The 20,073-nt window shown below is 34.2% G+C and overlaps 1 protein-coding gene across 7 annotated transcripts in view; it reads right to left on the bottom strand.

Moving 5' to 3' along the window:
• LOC148311268 (leucine-rich repeat flightless-interacting protein 2) overlaps positions 1 to 19,045 on the bottom strand; it is a 50,427-nt gene extending 31,382 nt beyond the window's left edge. For 3 of the 7 annotated variants that reach the window (XR_015837291.1, XM_088257003.1, XM_088257001.1), the window contains exons 1-2: positions 18,687 to 19,045; positions 15,767 to 15,871 (exon numbers count right to left, since the gene is read on the bottom strand). Coding sequence is in view for 5 of the 7 variants with exons in the window: in XM_088257003.1 (XP_088113129.1) it covers positions 15,767 to 15,847 (81 nt within the window). In the remaining 2 variants the exon portion in view is untranslated. Of the gene's footprint in view, positions 1 to 6,374; positions 7,053 to 15,766; positions 15,872 to 18,380 lie in introns of those variants that run through there. The other 4 variants (XM_088257002.1, XM_088257004.1, XM_088257000.1 and 1 more) reach the window with 4 other exon arrangements.
• Between the last annotated feature and the right edge of the window lie 1,028 nt (positions 19,046 to 20,073).

Raw genomic sequence — 20,073 nt, 5'->3', positions numbered from 1 at the left:
CGTTTTTAATGTTTAAAATATAATACAATGTATTAAAAATAAATATCAAGCCACTTATTGAGCTTTTTACTGTGCAACAGATTTTAGGTAAAACCTGTAGGTTTTTTCTCCATTTGAAAAACATTTATAATATTAAAAAAAAAAAAAAAAACAAAACCTTTTCTTCAAAATGCAAAAACAACACTTTCTGCCCTGTAACGGGTAAATATTAAGTTAAATATATGCCTTTTTTGCTGCAATATAGTACATTTTCTGGGCATTCCGAAAACATGCACAACTGAAAATTGACGATTTTTGATTTATGACGTTCTTGAAAGGAGTGAACGATTTACCCAAGAGATGAATAATATATTTTTTAACACTATTTCGATGTCGGAATAATGAGAGATGATACTGGCGTAGGTACTTCATGCATGCATCTCGCTGGCGATGACGAAAAGGCAATAAAATGACAATATCGTGAGATCACCGCGAATCGTCTGCTTGCACCGTATGCGCACAATATTTTAATCTCTACTTTGTTATATAAGTATATATGATGTACTAGCTGTACCCGCCACGCGTTGCTGCGGCTGTCTCGTTATATGGAAAATAAAGACAATAGAAAGCACATATTTACAACAAGTTTATTTTAACATTAGGTACTTGTCAGCAATTAAAATATGTATTAAAAATCTATGGAACAATAGTGCAATGGAAAACATTGAAAATACCTACTTTAAAAATTTCATTAATTGATTCGGCAGTCGCATTGCGGTAGTATCTATTCATTTTCAATTAAGGTTTTACTTGTTAAATACCACTATTTCTTAAAATCTATTGTGACACGCGTTTCGATGCATTCCGCATCATTTTCCAACACCATACTTGAAAATGAAATACGGTGTTTGAAAATTATGTGGAATGCGTCGAAAAACATGTTACAGTGGATTTTAAGAAATAGATGTAATTTTAAAATAAGTAATATAAAGTGATAGTTAATAAGTGACAACACGTGTCAAGAAGCACGTTGTCCACCATGAGAAATGTTTTGTTACAGGTGTATTTTTTACCAGTAAATAACTATTGGAGATTTGAGATTTCTACAATTACATTTTTCTTTTTTTGATATCTCAGCATAGATGAAGAAGAATACGGAAGTCTGGGGATTTACGGGGCTTACGACCGTCATAGGCTGGTTTAAGTGATCACTCTATACACGTGTAACATTCACCAATTCTACCTATGAATGACAAACTACTCCAATTATTAGAAGTTCTATACTTATATATGATCCAATTTTGAAACATTGTAAAATAATCACTAGAATTTCCAATAGTGACATCTATTGGTGAGACGAGGAAAAATAATATGATAAATGACTCCTATAATTGGAGATAATCCAGGCTTGTGAAAAAGTATTTGGACACGCTCAAAATATTGCTAATTACATTTTTGTTTATATAGATTTTTATGATTGAATAGCCGAGATAGTAAAGGAAGTCCGTGTCGTCGGCCGAAGGACCATTCCCGGTGCATTCCCGAGTCCAGGTATGTGTGCCAAAAGGAAGAGGAGAGAGAGAGAAATGCGGTCCAAAAGGAGAAAATAACGCGAGAAATGTCAGACGTCGCCAGGGTGCGGTCAGAAATAGCCGCGGTGCATCGCCACTGGCGGCGGCCGGCACCGCACTATCTGGGACGTTCGCCACAATTAAAGCTACTTTTTGTAGGTACGAGGTATATTTAACGCGAGATTACGAGCCTTGCTAAGTGCATTCGGATAAAGGTCACGCGTAACAAGTCGTTTAACGCCGGACATTTTTTTACACACTTTTTAGGAAACTTCAAGAAAACACAAGAAACACGTGTTTTCTCAAAATAGAAAATAAGAAACTAAAAAAAGTAAGGATCGAAATTAAGCCTCACAACAGTTCTCTTGATTTTTTTTTAAATAAAATGGACTTTAACAATTATCAATATTATAGGTATCTCAATTTGATATGAACAATAAATCCTTTCTGTATATATGAAAGAAGATGGAAGTCTGAGTATCCTGGAGCTTACTCAGCCATATCGCTTAAGCGATAAAGCTGAGTAAGCCCTGGGATGTTCTCCGCAGGGGTAGGCAGAGAGAATAAAACGCCGCACAATGCAAATCTTCGTCTTTTATACATTCAAGCATTTCCTAATTTCCTCAAACATACCCGCCGATTATTCTGACTCTCGACCTGACCACTTAAGTATTTGAAATACTTGATCATGACAAGTTTTCTTCGGTCTTTCTCTGCTCCTATTACCAACTACATTCGCATCACAATTTTGTTTGACTGTCCTTTCTTCGCTCATTTGATTCACATGCCCAAACCACCTCAACACACCTTTCTTAATTTTTCAATTATTCTTATCTGAGACTTGCATTCCTTCCTTATAATCACCATTCGAACATCTATCATACAACATTAAGAGTCACAAAGGTTAAAATAACAACCATAAACACAGAACCTATTTAGAATAATTGAAATGTATACATATTGTGGCAGTGAAATTAATTGACGTGTAGCATAATTTCCGTCCGCCAGTTAGTCGAGTGACAGTTTTGTACATTCGATCCACAGGCGTCGCGGCGCATCACAAAGGCGTCGGGATGCTCCCACCCCGATTTTACCAATTATTTCGTGTCATTTTTTGTTTTATCCATCACGAATACTGCCGCAGAGTGATGAAGACTTCCGGAGTATTTGACACGTGCCTCCAGCCATCTGTTACCCCCCCTCCTCCCTTCGATCTCTCCCTCGCACACGTGTGCGGACGAACCATAATAAATAATACCGAAGAATAAAGTGCTGTCACACTTACATATTAAGGGAGTGTTCTACAAAACGGATAGTTATCGAGGGTAAAAAGGTGTACCCTTAAATGTTCTTGACAAGAAACCAATCGGTACACTAAAGGTTAACATGGTAAAAGTATCAAGAGCATACAATAAGGGCGTTTATCCACTACACGGAATTACACGGCATTTTACCGTCCGGCACGACAGTTAGCGTTTTAAAACGACGATTGGCTTGTGCTTTTGTCCATCTTTTTTCGGATCGGTGCTCTTGATCGGTGCGTGAACACGTTGCGCGTAAATTCGATCACGCTAAACTGTCGAAGTCGCTTTCATTTTTCAAAACCGGACTGCCGGACAGTAAAATTCCGGGTAGTGGACAAGCGCCCTAACTCTCGAAGAATCTTCTGTCTAAACAATTTTTCGAATTGTGTTACATATTGATAACTACATAAGAATATGTACTACTTTTACTACTACTACCATACTCTTCTGTGCTGACATACGCTCATCGCTTCCTTCACATCCATACATCTAGTCATACATGCCCTCCGATTGCTCAGACTTTTGACAACACCAGATTTTAGGTTCTGATTTATCTGATCGTGCCAAGTCTTTTTTGGCCGTCCTCGTTCTATAAACAGAGATAGCGACAACTCTTGTTTGCGTGTTTTGCCTAGAATTTTTCACTAAAAAATTACACGAAATTATAGTAACTTTTAACATAAACAGTAGGAACTCACACTTAGGAATAAGCTAATAAACTAACTTATAAATTAGGAGTTTAGGTAGGAACATGATAAGCGGTGTCGTATACGCCGTAGATAGATTTGGGAGTCACTTGGACGTTAAGTAATTCCAAAACCTCTTATATTTCTGTTTCATTCGATACTATTTTTAATTGCAATCTGAATTAGTGTATTGAATCGTATGATTTCATACATATTCATTTTACTATAAACTCTTTACTAACGAGTGAGAAATAACATATAACGTTGACATTCTCAAATAACTATAACAGGTATAATACGATGCGTTAAGGCATAGATCTCAAGCGTTCGAATCATAACGCGCTCGGCACCGCTCAGGGCTGGACGTTTGGTCACGCTAATTTTTTTTAAAGAATGTGTGTGTTTTTTTTTAGAATATATACTAAAAAAATATTTTTAAATATTTTTTTAACTCCTTACCTTTCAAAAACTCTTTTCTTTTCAAAACCATATATTCATTTGAGAGAAAAACTTACATTTTCAATAAAAAAACGGTGTTTGGAGAAAAAAAATGAATCACGTAAATGTTACCTGGGTTTAGAGAAAATTACGTTGCGACTTAACGACTCTTATTATCTATAGGTATATATAACGAATCTTAGTATCTTATAGGATACTGGAACTTAACCATTAACTAAAAATATCGGCCAATAGAGATTGGATCCACAGAGGCGAAGGTAGTATTTACCATAAAATCAACTGATTATCACGCCCGCCGTGTGATCTATTTTGGCAGGCCGTATAAAATATTACGGAGCGTTCTGCTGACAGCTGAAAAAATACAGGGATATAATTAAATGCGGGGAATATCGGAGCGGTCGGTCCACGCCACCGGTCATGTAGTCACAGCCCTCCGATACCGTTCGATGTGTGCCGTATGGTGGCTGCCGGCTGCCGACTGCGCTGCATCTATTATTGGATGCAACTATATGGATAGCGGCCATTTCCTGGTTTTATCTAAAGCCGATGTCATCAAACCGGCCCGAGATTGAATCGCGCACATCCGCGACGCCATTATCTTGCGAGCGATACCGATTGAGAGGATCGTTTTTATTCAATTTCCTTTATAATTTGTACGAAAGATATCTACAGGAAGACCAACAAATTCATGGATGCTGCAAAGAGGGAATGGTTCGAAAACATGGCCTAGATGACGTTGTCCATGACAAAAGGACCTACAACCTGAGGACGAGGAGAGCTGATACCAGCAGTCTACAAAGTCGATAAGTTGAAATGTAGCCAGGAAGAAGGAGACCCTGCTTATGTATACAAGGTAAATTTACAAAAGAGAGACGTTACATATTTTCTACAGTGTTACATTTTTAAAGACATATTGCAAAGAAAATTTTAAAAAAGTAAAGCAGTGCAGCTCAGCCGCTGTTCTCTACCATACTTTGACTCCATATATACAAAGTAAAATAAACGTGCTCTTACATTTGTTCGAGAGATAAGTTTTTAAATATTTTCTACAGTGTTACATATTTAAAATAAAATAAAAACAAAATAGAGACAAAAGAGTGCAGTTCTACTGCTCTACACTAACATTATTGTTGTTACTAACGATCATGAATGTATTCGTTACTTTTCCTCGGTTAATTTTTCTTTCCAGCTTAAGTTTTCTATCAAATACATAACTTAAATGCGAAATACACAACTAAATTTGTACACTGATTGGCGAGATTAGCTTTAAAGGATCGATGTCGAAAACCGAAATAAAAAAACGGCTTTAATTAACGAATTCGGTTTCTTGATTCGATCACCCATCTCTAACCTAATTTAAAACATGAAATGGTCATAGATAAAATCGGATAAATAGGCATACGTTGAGATTGATTATAAGAAAAAAATTAAAGAGGAAGAAACAATTGATGACTTTATTTAAAAAAAATTCTGATAACAAATCTCCACTTTAAAATAATTAATAAAAGAGAAACATAGTTTCTGAATCAATCCAAAATAATAACAGGCTCTATCTCAATTACGGAAACGTTTATAAGAAACAATGCTAAAAAATTGAATAATTTTAAACGTTTTTCATACATTTTTCTCACGAAATAAAATTGTGTTAATGCCCCGAATATCGTAACACAAAGTTTTAGTATGCATTACGTATGTCGAAATCGGATGAATCAGTCGGCTAATAAAACTGATTGTTATCGCTAGTAGAGATGAGCATCACTACAAAGAGCTTATTTATGTATTGTACGATCAACTGGGAAAGCAGCAAGCCACGTGTTTATAAAAACACGCCAGTGTTGACAGTGCGAAAGTAGTGAATAATTTTTTCATTTAAATTTTACTCGGTAAATATCACTGCTTCTTAAAATCTAATGTGACACGTGTTTCGGTGCATTTTGCATCATTTTCAAACACGAATGATCCGGAATGCATCAAAACACGTGTCACAATAGATGTGAAAAAACAGTGGTATTAACAATTGAAATCTTAAATTGAAAAATGGAAAGATATAACCATAAAGTGACTACCGAATCAATTAATGAAAGTAATAAATACTCTTAACGTTATTAATATATTTAAAGATTTGGGGTTTAATTTGTAGAACTCCATTTTTGATTTATGTATTAAATGTTAAATGAAACACTGATTTTTTGAGTCTACTAAGTTGTATTTTATCGTTAAACGTTTACTCTTAACGTTATTTTTCATAGCAATGCGACATAATAATAATATAAACGATGTAAAATAGTCATAATAAAGGTTTATAATAATACCAACGATGAAATAAAATAGTAATAATAAAGGTTATTCGTTAGATGTTATTGTGACCGCCTTACCGATAGGGAAAGGGTTTTCTTGAGCAACATCGTCTTCCGGTCAATTGGAACTAGGATGTGCATCTCGGAAGCTTCTTCTTCCAGGCAATCCGAGATGGATGGAGCCGCGGAGAACCAGCGGTGACTCATCACGAACTGGGGGGCTAACCCCACAATCATAGCAATAGCCATCTTCACCATTTTAACACGATTCGTTTAATTTTTAAGCTTAATTTTGGTGTAATATAAAACCTCGGCAATACGCGATGCACTAATAAGCACTAACATTCTTATCACATGTAATAAATTGCGTGTACATTTCAAATTTCACCGAGATATTTGATAAAAATGAAATAAATTGGTAGTAACATCCCGTTAAAACATGAAGCTACGAATTTCGATTTTATTGAAGTAAAAAAAAATCGATTGCAAAACTCGACGACGAAATGTAAAGTAAATTGTGTAAAGAGCAATGCGCGGAAAAAAACTGAACATAAAATAGTTTTATAATCCTATTATCTCATTCTCGGTCACGTGCGAAGAATTCACAGTGACGATGTGAGACGAAATCTTGCTCGATATGGCCGTTACACAACAGCACGCGCGAGGTGACCGCAGGTTGTACCGACGGACGAGGGATACTATGCGGAATGCACTCGGCGACTTCCAGCCGGATGCGATCACTGGAGGGAGCACACTGCGCTGGATTTAAATGCACCGGGAGGCGCCGCGGCGCTGGAACGAGTCGGCGGGGACTGGAGGAGAGCGTCTTATTATGAGACGTGACAATATGAGTACATATTCGAGTATTCGCTAGACACCGGGCTATACTAGACACATATTCCTGTAACATTCCATTGGAGCGGAAAACATCAATACCACTGGAGGGTAAAAGAGTATTTTAGTGAGCCATTTTTTATTAGTATATACGTAAAGGATGTTTTTTTAGAGGTTTGGTTTTTAAACAACGTTGTTTCTAAATCAAATGTCAATTTGACAGTTGATTTGTAGTCAGTACGTTTTGTCATTTCACCATGAATAGATTGAATGACCACTATGCGCGTCGTAGGTTCAGTGAATTGGCCGAAAATAATATTCAGTTTGATCCTCTTTTTTAACGCATAATTTTGTTCACCAATGAGGAACATTTTTGGTTAAATGGCTATGTAATTAAGCAGATTTGCCAAATATGGAGTTGAGAAAACCCAGAAACCTTTATTGAGACGCCCTTACATCCATTAAAAGTCACTGTTTGGTGTGCTTTATGGGCAAGTGCAATCATTGGCCCATATATTTTTAAAGGCGATGCTGGCGAGAATGTTACGGTCAATAGATGGCGCTACAGAACCACGATTACTGACTTTTTCGTACCTCAGTTGATTGGCATTGATTTGACAGAGCTGTGGTTTCAACAAGATGGTGCAACATGCCACACGGTGGGTGCTACTATTAATTTATTGCGGGTAATTTGAATTTGTATACCTCTAAAAAACACCCTATACATAGTCTCATACACTAATATACTTTAATCCCTTTCACTGCCTACACCGGGGCACTTCTAGAAAACGCGGTAATGGTTTTACACACTTGTATTTATTAAGATTGGTAGTGACAGGGATATTGAGAGCTTTAAATGTAAATTCACAGTAAAATCGGCATACAACTTTGTTTCACATTTTCTATAAATTTCGCAACTTAGTTCATAAAACAAACAAAATTGCGTTGAATGAGAAGGTCTGTCAGGAAGCCTAGATGTTTCTGTATCAGATCTGGGAATGCTATGGGACAGCTTTCAATAGTACATACACCAAAAAAAACTTCGACAAGCTCGTCAATGCGTAGTGAAATCGCGGAGCCTTTCAATAGTATTTCACAAACATGTAATTTTCCAAGCCAAAAAGAAATCGCCGAACAATAATTATTGAAATATGTACATATTTTAACTAATAATGTGCTTGATATTCGTCAGATTAGTCATACGAAAAACGGGTTTTTAAAATACAAAATTCCATTCCAGTGGTAGGTATGCAAAATACGTAAACTCGCCGATGCTTCCAAGTTACTGTGCCGAGAGAGAATAAGAGCACCTATACTTATTTCAGTTGTGTATCTGTGTTTCGAAATTCCCTGACACCTTGGAAAGGATTTGGTAGGCACTGCAAAGCTAGGCACTATGAAATATAGTCATATATTCATCATACTTTGTATTTGAAAAACATTGTTAACTTAGTGGTATGGTAATCAAACACTCTCCTTATCATTCATTGTTCACTTTTTGTGATACCACTTTAAAACATCACCATTACCGGTTTCGAAATCACCATTCCATCATCTGGTCTATAGTTGACCTGATGATGGAATGGTTAATCGTGAAATATAACCATTTTATCATAAGGTCAACCAGAGGCGTGTATTCTATAAAGGCAGAAAAGCAGCGCCTACCCTGGATTACTCGCGTTCCATATAGAAACACGACCAGTGCCTACTATGCCTTATCCTTACCCGACCCTGATTAAAAACTCTGTGCACGCCATTGAGGTCAACTATAGACCTGATGATGGAATTGTTATACCGAAACAGGTAGTCGCGAAGTAGAGTTTTTAAGTAGTGTTCACAAAGTGAACGATGAATGATATGGAGTGTCATATATGGTATTCATCAACCTAAATATGGTAATTAATATTTTATCTCTTCCATTTACTAACATTAATTTACGAACGGGTTTAAAAAATTCTTTGATAAACAGGTCCCATTAAAGAAGTATGGTTTAATGTAATTTTGATGGTAAAAAAAAAACTTTTTATAGAAAAAAACGTGTGAACTCAACCTATATAAATTGACGTGAGTTTTATTTGATATTATTATAGCGAGCTTGCTAGATATACGCGATATAAACATCCGAATTTGCCTCGTAAAAATATACCGGAAAACGCTGTCATGTTTCATTTCAAATACCATCTAAGTACTTTTGGATCACCGTTTAAATCGATATCATGTCGCGCACTCCTTTCAAGAACGTCATAAATCAAAATACTTGATTTTTCAGGAGAACGTTTTTAAAGTTTAAAAATATAATACAACGTATTAAAAATAAATATCAAGCCAGTTTTTGAACTTTTTACTGTGCAACAGATCTTTTTAGATAAAATCTGAAGGTTTTTTCTCCATTTGAAAAATATTTAGTATATTTAAAAAAAATAACTAAACAATACATTTTATTCAAAATGCAAAAACAACACTTTCTGCCCTGTAGCGGGTAAATATTAAGTTTAAAATATGCCTCTTTTGCTGGGATATAGTACATTTTCTGGGCATTCCGAAAACATGCACAACTGAAAATTTTCGATTTTTGATTTATGACGTTCTTGAAAGGAGTGAGCGATGTGTTAATAGAAACATCATGAGGTGTTATCGCGGTACATAATGTGGGCAAGTCACATGACAGCTTGTAGTGATAATTATTTGTTAGTTCATATCCCAAGTACCTACTTATTGCAAAACTAGGACGAGAATCATTAGTATACAGATTGTAGTAAAGGAGTTCGTCGGAACGTGGAGGACGTCTCCTAATATTGATTTTTCTCCAGTGACTTTCTAAGGATCAATTTGTTTATTGAAAATGTATTTTTTTTAAAAAACATCGATATCTTTAGTTAATCATGAGATTTATCTAAAAAAAATGCTACACTTTTAACAGTAATAAATATGGTGTATTTAAAATTAGTAAATTGAGCTGTTTCTACATAAAGCGGTAATAAAAAAAAACAGTAACTAAATAATTTGGAACACAAATAAAAAAAAATTACAACCGCCTAAAAAATAAACTTGTTAGTTATAATTAATGTTAAAATTTTATTACATATACAAATTACATTTTTAGACTACAATAGATAATAAATCGTAAAAAAAATATGAGCATGGTGAATGGTTAATTGAACATCATTTCAGCGGGCACTTTTTTTTAAATATATTGTAACATGGAAAAACATAAGAAAATCTGTATTTTAATTTCATTAATTTATTCCAAAGTCGTTTTGTGGTAATATCAATCCATTTTTTAATTTATATTTTACTTGATAATGCAACTAATTCTTAAAATCTATTGTGACACGTGCAGAATGCATCGAAACACGTGTCAGAATAGATTTTAAGAAATAGTGGTATTTACCAAGTAAAAATTAAAACTTTAAAACGTCCGCCTCCGCAGTGTAATGGTACCGGTAGTCAGCACGCTCGGCTACCGTACTGGAGGTCCCGGGGTTCGATTCCCAGATGGGATAAAATAATTATAAGTATTTTTTACTCTAATATTTATTCAATACTACCCCGGACTGGTACCTGAAACCCAGGGCTGATAAAGATAACACTGATTTTATATGATGCAGTGCCCTATGCACCATTGAGTGCGGATAAGAGTTTGAAGAAGAATGAAGAAACTTAAATTAAAATTTTGATTAATTTTTCCATAAACGTATCTTGATGAATATGCCGATGCTTAATTTCTATATTATAAAAAAATATAATAGAGAAATATAACATAAATAATCTTCTTCAAACCCTCATCCGCACCCCAATGGTGCGTAGGGCACTCCATTATATAAACACAGTGTTATCTTGATCGTTAACACACGAAAGGTGATCAGCCCTCCGCTTCAGGCACCAGTCCAGGGTAATATTGAATAAACATTAGGGTGACATAAATAATACATCTAAAATAAATTATTTCCTGAAATTTTCACGTGTCACCAATTAATGAATGCGTGACGAATCGGGTTTTTTGTCAAATGGGGGAAGTCTTGCCGAGCGTCTAGCGGCGCACTAGACACCCAGAGCTGGGCCAGACGGGTCGTGACCCAGACGGGGGCCGGGATGACTATTAGGGAGGTAGGTACTGCAACAACAGCCGTTACATGCGTCTTCAAAAATCGATATACAACGAAATAAAGGAAATACTATAGGGTGCTTTTTTAGGATTCAAATACAAATTCAAATTTCCCGCAATAAATTGATGGTGGCACCCACCATGTGGCATGTTGCGCCATCTTGTTGAAACTACGGCTGTGTCACATAAATGCCATTAAACTGATGTAATAAGAAGTCAGTAATCACGGTTCTGTAGCGCTATCCATTGACCTTAACATTCTGGCAGGCATCGTCTTTTAAAAAAATATGGGCCAATGATTCCACCTGCCTATAAAGCACACCGAACAGTCACTTTTAATGGATGTAAGGGCGTCTCGATAAAGGCTTTTGAGTTTTCTCAACTCCAGATTCGGAAATTCTGCTTATTGGCATAGCCATTTAACCAAAAATGTGCCTCATCGGTGAACAAAATTTTGCGTTGAAAAAGAGGATCAAGCTGAATATTTTTTCGGCCCATTCACCGAGCCTACGACGCGCATAATAGTCATTCAGTCTATTTATGGTGAAATGGCAAAATGTACTGACTACAAATCAACTGTCAACTGATAAATTGACAATCAATGCTGCCAGTTTAAAAATCAAACCTCTTTTTTTTAAAAAAAAAACCCTATACTAGCAGATAATAATATTTTTGGAATTACCTAACGTCCAAGTGGCTAAAATCTAGCTGCGGCTTATGCAAAACCGCTTATCATGGTCTTACTTGGGCTCTAACTATAAGTTTTATAGCCTATTCCTTAGTGTATTGGGTGAACTCTTTATTGTTTAAAGTTACTATAATTTCATGTAATTCTTAAGTGAAAATTTCTAATAAAAAATACTCGCTATGCGTCGCCGACTTTTATATACTAGGTGGACCAATTATTGGCCAACATTGGTCGGCCTTCGGGCCAACAAAAATTATTTAAACCACAAAAATGACTTTTTTTTGTTTTAAACTAACATTTGACACCATCTTTACTTCTATATGTATATCATTGTGAATAAAAATAAAAAGCAATCTAGCAGGTAAAATAATTCTTACATAAGTCTTAGATGAGAGTCCAGGGTAGCAATATATTTTTTTAAAGAGAAAACATATTAATGTATTTTATTGACTGGCTCGAAAATTGAATTCGGGAACCCACACATGTTAGCCAGGCGCGCTAACCACTACACTACGGAGGAAAAATTTACATCTAGAGGAGTTTGAATAAAAAGTTAGAATTTAAAAAAAAAAATCAACACATTTTATAGACCTCATATCTCGCGACCCTAACGAAACACTGCAGATTCATTTAAATAATAATAATAATAATAATAAAATTATTGTAAGATTATCGAGTTTTGATAAAGGTACAAAAATATTAGTCGTCTGACCGTTTACACTTTTGTATTTGAATATTGTATAGCAACAATATAAAATCATAAATCAATTCGCGGGTCAATTAATATTTCCCTACAGACTATCAACTTATTCAAAAGTTACATATGAGTCACGACATCCGCCTCGATGGCGTACCATCTTGAAAATAAATTAAAATTATTTACATGCCAGTATCTATTGTTGAACCATTACGCACAATATAACCTACTTTTTCAAAAATGACCACTTGCCAAAAAATAACAACTTAGTCTAAAATGTTAAACTGACTTGCATTCCCAATTTCGCCACTGGCGAAAACTTCCAGAATCGACTCAAGTGAAAATAATGTAATAATTTCAAGGCGGGATATTCGATGGCCCGCAACTTAATTTTCTTTAAACCCAGGTAACATTTTACGTAATTGTTTTTTTTTCTCTTAAAACACCGTTTTTGTATTGAATAAATAAGTTTTTATTCGAAATAAATTTATGGTTTTGAAAAGAGATTATTTCAAGGTAAGTCGAAAAAATATACAAAAATATTTTTTCAATATATTATGTATACTAAAAACTATAACTTTTACATACAATTATTTTTCGACATTTAAAAAGTATCAATCAGTCAGCTTTAGGTTTTTGAATTCGCAGTGCTACCAACTAAGTCATCATAACCGAAACCAATTTTCTTTTTCCATTTTTTTTTAAATTTTCATTATAATTTTTATAATTATTAATTGATGTTTTACTTAGTAAATACCACTATTTCTTAAAATCTACTGTGACATGTATTTCGATGCATTCCGCATCATTTTCGAACACCGTACGTGAAGCTAATTCTAAATTTTAGAGTTGGGTCCTTGAGACGTTGAAGATTGAAGAGGGGGTAGGAGCTGTTTCTTAATTTTATTTATTTATTTAATATTAATTTTAATTTTTTATTTCTTATCAGTGGAAACATAGATGATAGGGGGGAGGCTTTAGTCATTGTCATTTTATTAATTATGGGTTTATTGTTATTTATATTTTTATGAATTTCTATTGTTTCAAAATGTTGCAGTTTACGGCTTTTTGTTTTTTTTTTATATCGCTCACTCCTTTCAAGAACGTCATAAATCAAAAATCGAATATTTTCAGTTGTGCATGTTTTCGGAATGCCAAGAAAATGTTCTATATCCCAGCAAAGGAGGCATATTTTAACTTAATATTTACCCGCTACAGGGCAGAAAGTGTTGTTTTTGCATTTGGAAGAAAAGGTATTGTTCAATTATTTTTTTTAAAATATACAAAATATTTTTAAATGGAGAAAAAACAGTCAGGTTTTACCTAAAAAGATCTGTTGCACAGTAAAAAGTTCAATAAGTGGGTTGATATTTATTTTTAATACATTGTGTTTTATTTTTAAACTTTAAAAACGTTCTCCTGAAAAATCAAGTTTTTTGATTTAAGACGTTCTTGAAAGGAGTGAGCGATATATTTTTCACAATAACCTAACGTTATTGTGGTTAAATTTGTATATTTTAAGTCTAAGATCTAAAATGAAACCCCAGTGTTTAGGAATGATACGACATCAACTAACATTATATTGTATTACTGTCTCAAAATACAGTATAATTATTTTAGAATGAAAATAATGAGTATATCATATAAAATAAAACAGTCAATGATATTGTGAGAAATTATTGCAACAACAACAACAACAAAAAAGCTAATGCTAGTTACTATTCCACATGTGCCCAATAAACAAGTAGAAATGGTTGGCAAAATATTCCGTTCAAATTTAGGAAATATTACTACTTATAGCATAAATCAATTTTCTTAACTTAAACATTATGAAAAATTCTTTACATCTCACCAATAGATGTCTCTAGTGAAGTTCTAGTGATTCATGAACAAGGTTTCTAAATTGGTTCATATATATATATATATATATATATATATATATATATATAGAACTTCCAAGAATTTGAGTAGTGTGGTTGTCAATAATGGGTAGAATTGGTGAATGTTACACGTGTGTAAAGTGATCACTTAAACCAGCCTATGACGGTCGCAAGCCCCGTAAATGCCCAGACTTCCATATTCTTCTTCATCTTTGATGAGATGTCAAAAAATAATATGAAAATAACTCCTGTAATTGGAGATAATCCAGATTTTGTGAACAAGTATTTGGACACACTCAAAATGTTGTAAATAAATTATCTGGTCAAATTATAAGCTTAATAATAAAAATGAAAATGGTATTTTCTGGCGTTTCTCATGTGTGTGATTATAATCCAGGATTCGGATCTCACATACTAATATAAGAGTTTCTGTTTAATAAAAAGCTTCTTTACATCTCACCAATAGATGTCTCTAGTGAAGTTCTAGTGATTCATGAACAAGGTTTCTAAATTGGTTCATATATATATATATATAGAACTTCCAAGAATTTGAGTAGTGTGGTTGTCAATAATGGGTAGAATTGGTGAATGTTACACGTGTGTAAAGTGATCACTTAAACCAGCCTATGACGGTCGTAAGCCCCGTAAATGCCCAGACTTCCATATTCTTCTTCATCTTTGATGAGATGTCAAAAAATAATATTATAAAATATGTTTTCATGTCTAAGAAATGTTGTAATAAACACCCTTATCATCCTTATCATTCCTTATCTACACCAAAGGGTGCACAGGGCACTGCATTGGTTAATTGACAATTAACGTCAAATATTATTTCAATGTAAGCATCAAAGAGTTAAAATTTACATAAATAAAACAATGTTTAAAAAAAATAAGTTCAAAATGAAAAGTTTACCTGAGACCTAAAGCCAAATATTATTTCAATGTAAGCATCAAAGAGTGGAAATTGACATAAATATAACGATGTTTTAAAAATATAAGTTCAAAATGAAAAGTTCACCTGAGATTTGACGTCAAATATTTCAATGCAAGCAAATGTCATCATGTATAAGAAATGCTGTAATGACACCCTTATCGTTCCTTATCTACACCAAAGGGTGCACAGGTCACCACATTGGCTAATAACGTCAAGTATTATTTCATTGCAAGGATCAAAGAGTTAAAATTGACATAAATATAACAATGTTTAAAAAAAACTAGTTCACAATGAACAATCACCACCCGAGACAAGGACAAGAATAGCGTCACCTCTTTGGCAATTTGGTCGAGGGCCTGATCTTCCGCCGAGGCTTTGGTCTGCGTCCGCTGGCGCCGCGCCGAGGAGTCCATGGCTGAGGACTGCGGCCCGGCGACCTGCCACCAACACATACAAACACCGGTCAGACATATCATCCAGGCGAGACATAAACATGGGTCAACATAAGCCAGAACACAACAATGCGATTAGAAAACAACCATGTATTACTAGAATACAACCAAAATTAACTAACTAACCTTAACAGCGCTTCACCACAGGGGTAGGCAGAGAGAAAAGAACGGCATACCACCCTGTCTTTGCAAAGATTCTTCGCCTCTATCTAATTCATGCATTTCCTCATACATACCCGCCGATTATTTCAACTCCTGACCCGTTTTCAAGTATTTGACATACCTGATTGTGCCAAGTTTTCCTCGATCTTCCTCTGCTTTTTTTTCCAACTTCATTTCCATCTATATAAGGGTTGGAACCAGGACTTCGCTGTGAAATGCCTGTTTAGCTTTCACTGATAGGTTTTTATTTGCTGTAACTGGTTTCAGTGCACCATTCACTCTGTTCCCAGCATTCACTCTCCTTTCTATATCTAGGATACACACTACATAGAATACAACCAAATGTTACTATAACATTACCATGGGTCACCGGTATAGAATCATGAGTCACCAATTCAAAACCATGGCTCAACAGGACATAGCAGACAAAAAACAATACAACCACGGATCCAGCATCAGCCGTACAACCATGAATCAAAGACTATCACAGACATAAAATGAAAAATATGGGACAAAACTAATAAAAAGCAAAGCCATTAATTAAACTCTATGAATTCATGCGTAGTTAGCTGATAGTGGGTTATTTTGGCATATAAAGTAATAAAAATATAAAAAAATCCCATACTATATGATTGCAAACCCTGCATTGAAGCTTGCTAAATGTGCTTAATTTGCCATCTTTTTTTAACCAAACCAATTTTTTTCAATTTACTTTAAAAACAGTAGTAATTTTTAAATTTGAAATTTGTTTGTAAGAGTATGGACACTTTGAATGGACACGCCTAAACATACATAAAAGAAAATATAATATTGCTTACTATGTTAATTATAAATGTTAACAAGGAATTTTTGTTATTTACATTTATTTCCTGGTACAGATTGTGAATGAAAAAAAAACAATAAGAAAACATGTTCACTATGTAATTAAAGAACGGTAAAACAAATTAATGACACACATATGGTTAGTAATAGAAGCAGAGGAATACCAGGAAAAATTTCGCATGATCAAATATTCCAAATACTTGAAAGTGTTAGGTCAGGAGTCAGAATAATCAGCGGGTATGTATGAGGAGGAGTATGTATGCGGAAGATGCAAAGATTGTTTGCAATGACAGGTTTGTGTGGCATTCTATTCTCTCTGCTTACCCCTGTGGGAAAGCAGCATGATGGTTAGTTAGTTAGTTTTTTTTATGTTCACTATGTCTCATCTACCTAATTATAACATTTTGATATATCACTCACTCCTTTCAACAATGTCATATATCAAAAATTGGCAATTTTCAGTTATGGATGTTTTCGGAATTCTCAGAAAATGTACTATATCCCAGTAAAAGCGGCATTATTTTTAACTTTATATTTACCCGCTACAGGGCAGAAAGTGTTGTTTTTGCATTTTGAAGAAAAGGTATTGTTTAATTATTTTTTTAAATAGGTTTTACCTAAAAAGATATGTTGCAAAGTAAAAAGTTCAATAAGTGGCTTAATATTTATTTTTAATACATTTCATTATATTCTTAAACTTTAAAAACGATCTCCTGAAAAATCAAGTTTTTTGATATATGATGTTGTTGAAAAAAGTGAGCGATATACAACCTATAGTTGAATAATATATTACTAGGATAGAGTATAATTTTTCAAATGATTCATTACTGAATATTACTGAAGCTAAGTACCGACTCACAATCACTAGTAAGATTGCTTCAAAAGGGAACATTCGACAATATTGTATAATATTTTCCATTCTCACACTCATGTCAGTGGCATTGTAATATTATTAATACCAAGTTATACATCCAATTGCAAACAAAGATTTAATAATCAAATCAATCTTACCAAGGACATGTTTCAATTATAGCTCTATTAATATAATGTTTGGAAAACAATTAATTAATTAAATCAGTAATTCATAGAATTATAGTGTGATTAACAAATGCAGAATTATTAATTTACAAACTATTTATGAAAAACAATTGACGTTATATTAAACAACAACAAAGATATCGAAAGTTTCCTTTGTATGAGACAAAATCAATCATTCAGAAAGAATTACATTTTCATAACATGTTTTTGGACTTGTCATGTTTTTACAGAAACCCTACCATTTAAATGGAATAAAAATAAATAATGTCTAAAATAAGATGCCCAAACAGATAAATTCGACAAAATATACTTTCTACAGATTGACTAATGAAAATTTTAAAGGTGAAAAATTGACATCCTTTAACAGGTGCTTGTTTTTAAGTTGAAGGTATATTTAAAGTGTAATTCAATATGTAAACAATGCACATTTTCAACGAAAAACGAAACGAAAGAGTTAAAAATATGAGCTGACCTATTTAAACCTATTTTTTTTATCAGCGAACATAGAAAATCTCTTGGAATAATGTAAACTCGATGCTGAAGAGCAACTGACAACTCGAACTATGATACTTGACACAAGTGACTCGCGTGAACGGTCGATTGCAAACTAAACCACGAAAGTATAAAAAAGCTGGACAAAACCAGGAAAATATGATAAAACACCGATTAGCGTGGGAGACACGATGTATGTTATTTGTGTTCTATTTGCCATTACCCGAATCCGCTAGTGGGCACCTAGCCAATACATTTTTCAAACACTATTAGGAGCTATACTCACAATGCACAATTTCTTCTTGAATGAAATTCACCACATCTTGCTTTAAACTGATATATCGAACAATCCAACTTTGTAAACAGTCTCAAACGAGGATGACAGCGTTGAATTCGACCTTCATGTCAATACATTATAATCCGGCAACTTGGGGACGACAGACCCCATCGAATATGACGTTAAATATCAATAACCATACGTGAAAACATTTGGATTGTAATTTAGAAAGACGACACTATGCTTGTTTTATTTGCCTGTTATCATAAAACACGCGTCGAATAAATATATTTCGTTTTATTTAAGTTAATTAGCACATGTGTAAAGGCCCCCGACATCATACATCGACGAAAAATTCACGGTCAACTGTAGATTCTGTTCGAAACCGTAAAAACGAAAAAAAAGATGGAAGCAAAGGCAAATAAAAAATATATAGATTTCTCGTTGTCTATGATTACTTGTCATCCGGGCTGAAAAACATTTACCACACAGTAAGCAATTCGAAGGTTGTTTATAAAAAAGTTACGTTTGCTCCGTTGTTATTTTTTTTTACTTTGCTTATACCTGTTTATAAGAAGTTTATTCAAATAATATTATCAAAAAGATATCTCTAGAGGAAAAAAAATGAGAAGGGATACCAATGGTGAATGTTACACAGCGTATAAAGCTATTGGTTTTACCAGGTCAACGTAGATCCCTGTAAATACCCAGACTTTAATATCCTCATCCTTCTACATCTTTAAAAATATTATTTCCACATGAGTTGATACCTTTTAATTACCTTTTTTTCGCTAAGGGTTTGTAACTAGAGGTCAATTTTACAAACAACACATAGAATAAATTTTACTTTCAACCAAGTTGGTTCTATGATAGTCAAGTCCAAAGATGAATATAGAAATAAATGCTTGAACAGCGTGTTCAACACCGTTTTATAATTCTCTATATGCCGTTTGTTTTGGGTTATGGCCTTAGGAAAAAAGCAACACTCTGTACTGCTTTGTAAATCTTGTCTACATCAAAATTAGAATTCAATTAATTCATTTGTGAGACAATCCATGGAAGACAGGCAAATATTCGATCAGCAAGCACATCAGCTACCGCTAGACTATTGACGCTCAAACGTCCCAATAAAATTTTGGTGATAGGGCTTTCGCTGTTGTAGGTCGCGCAGCATGGAACAACTTATCCCAGAGTCAGATCTATCCATAATATTGCTGAGTTTCGATCTAAACTCAAGACCTACCTTTTCTGGATCTATTATCCATAGAAACCACATTAAATAAAATAAAATAAAAAAAACTACACACGATGGAATGTTCTTTCGGTGGTTTTGTGTACACTAAAGGAAAAATGTATGATTAGTTCCGGGGGCCGCAAGTAGACACCTGGCGGGCCG

Source organism: Brachycentrus maculatus, unplaced genomic scaffold (assembly GCF_059751285.1).
Source record: "Brachycentrus maculatus isolate JH-2025_06_01 unplaced genomic scaffold, ASM5975128v1 h1tg000069l, whole genome shotgun sequence".
Lineage (NCBI taxonomy): Eukaryota > Metazoa > Arthropoda > Insecta > Trichoptera > Brachycentridae > Brachycentrus > Brachycentrus maculatus.
This window is presented reverse-complemented; position numbering and strand designations above follow the sequence as displayed.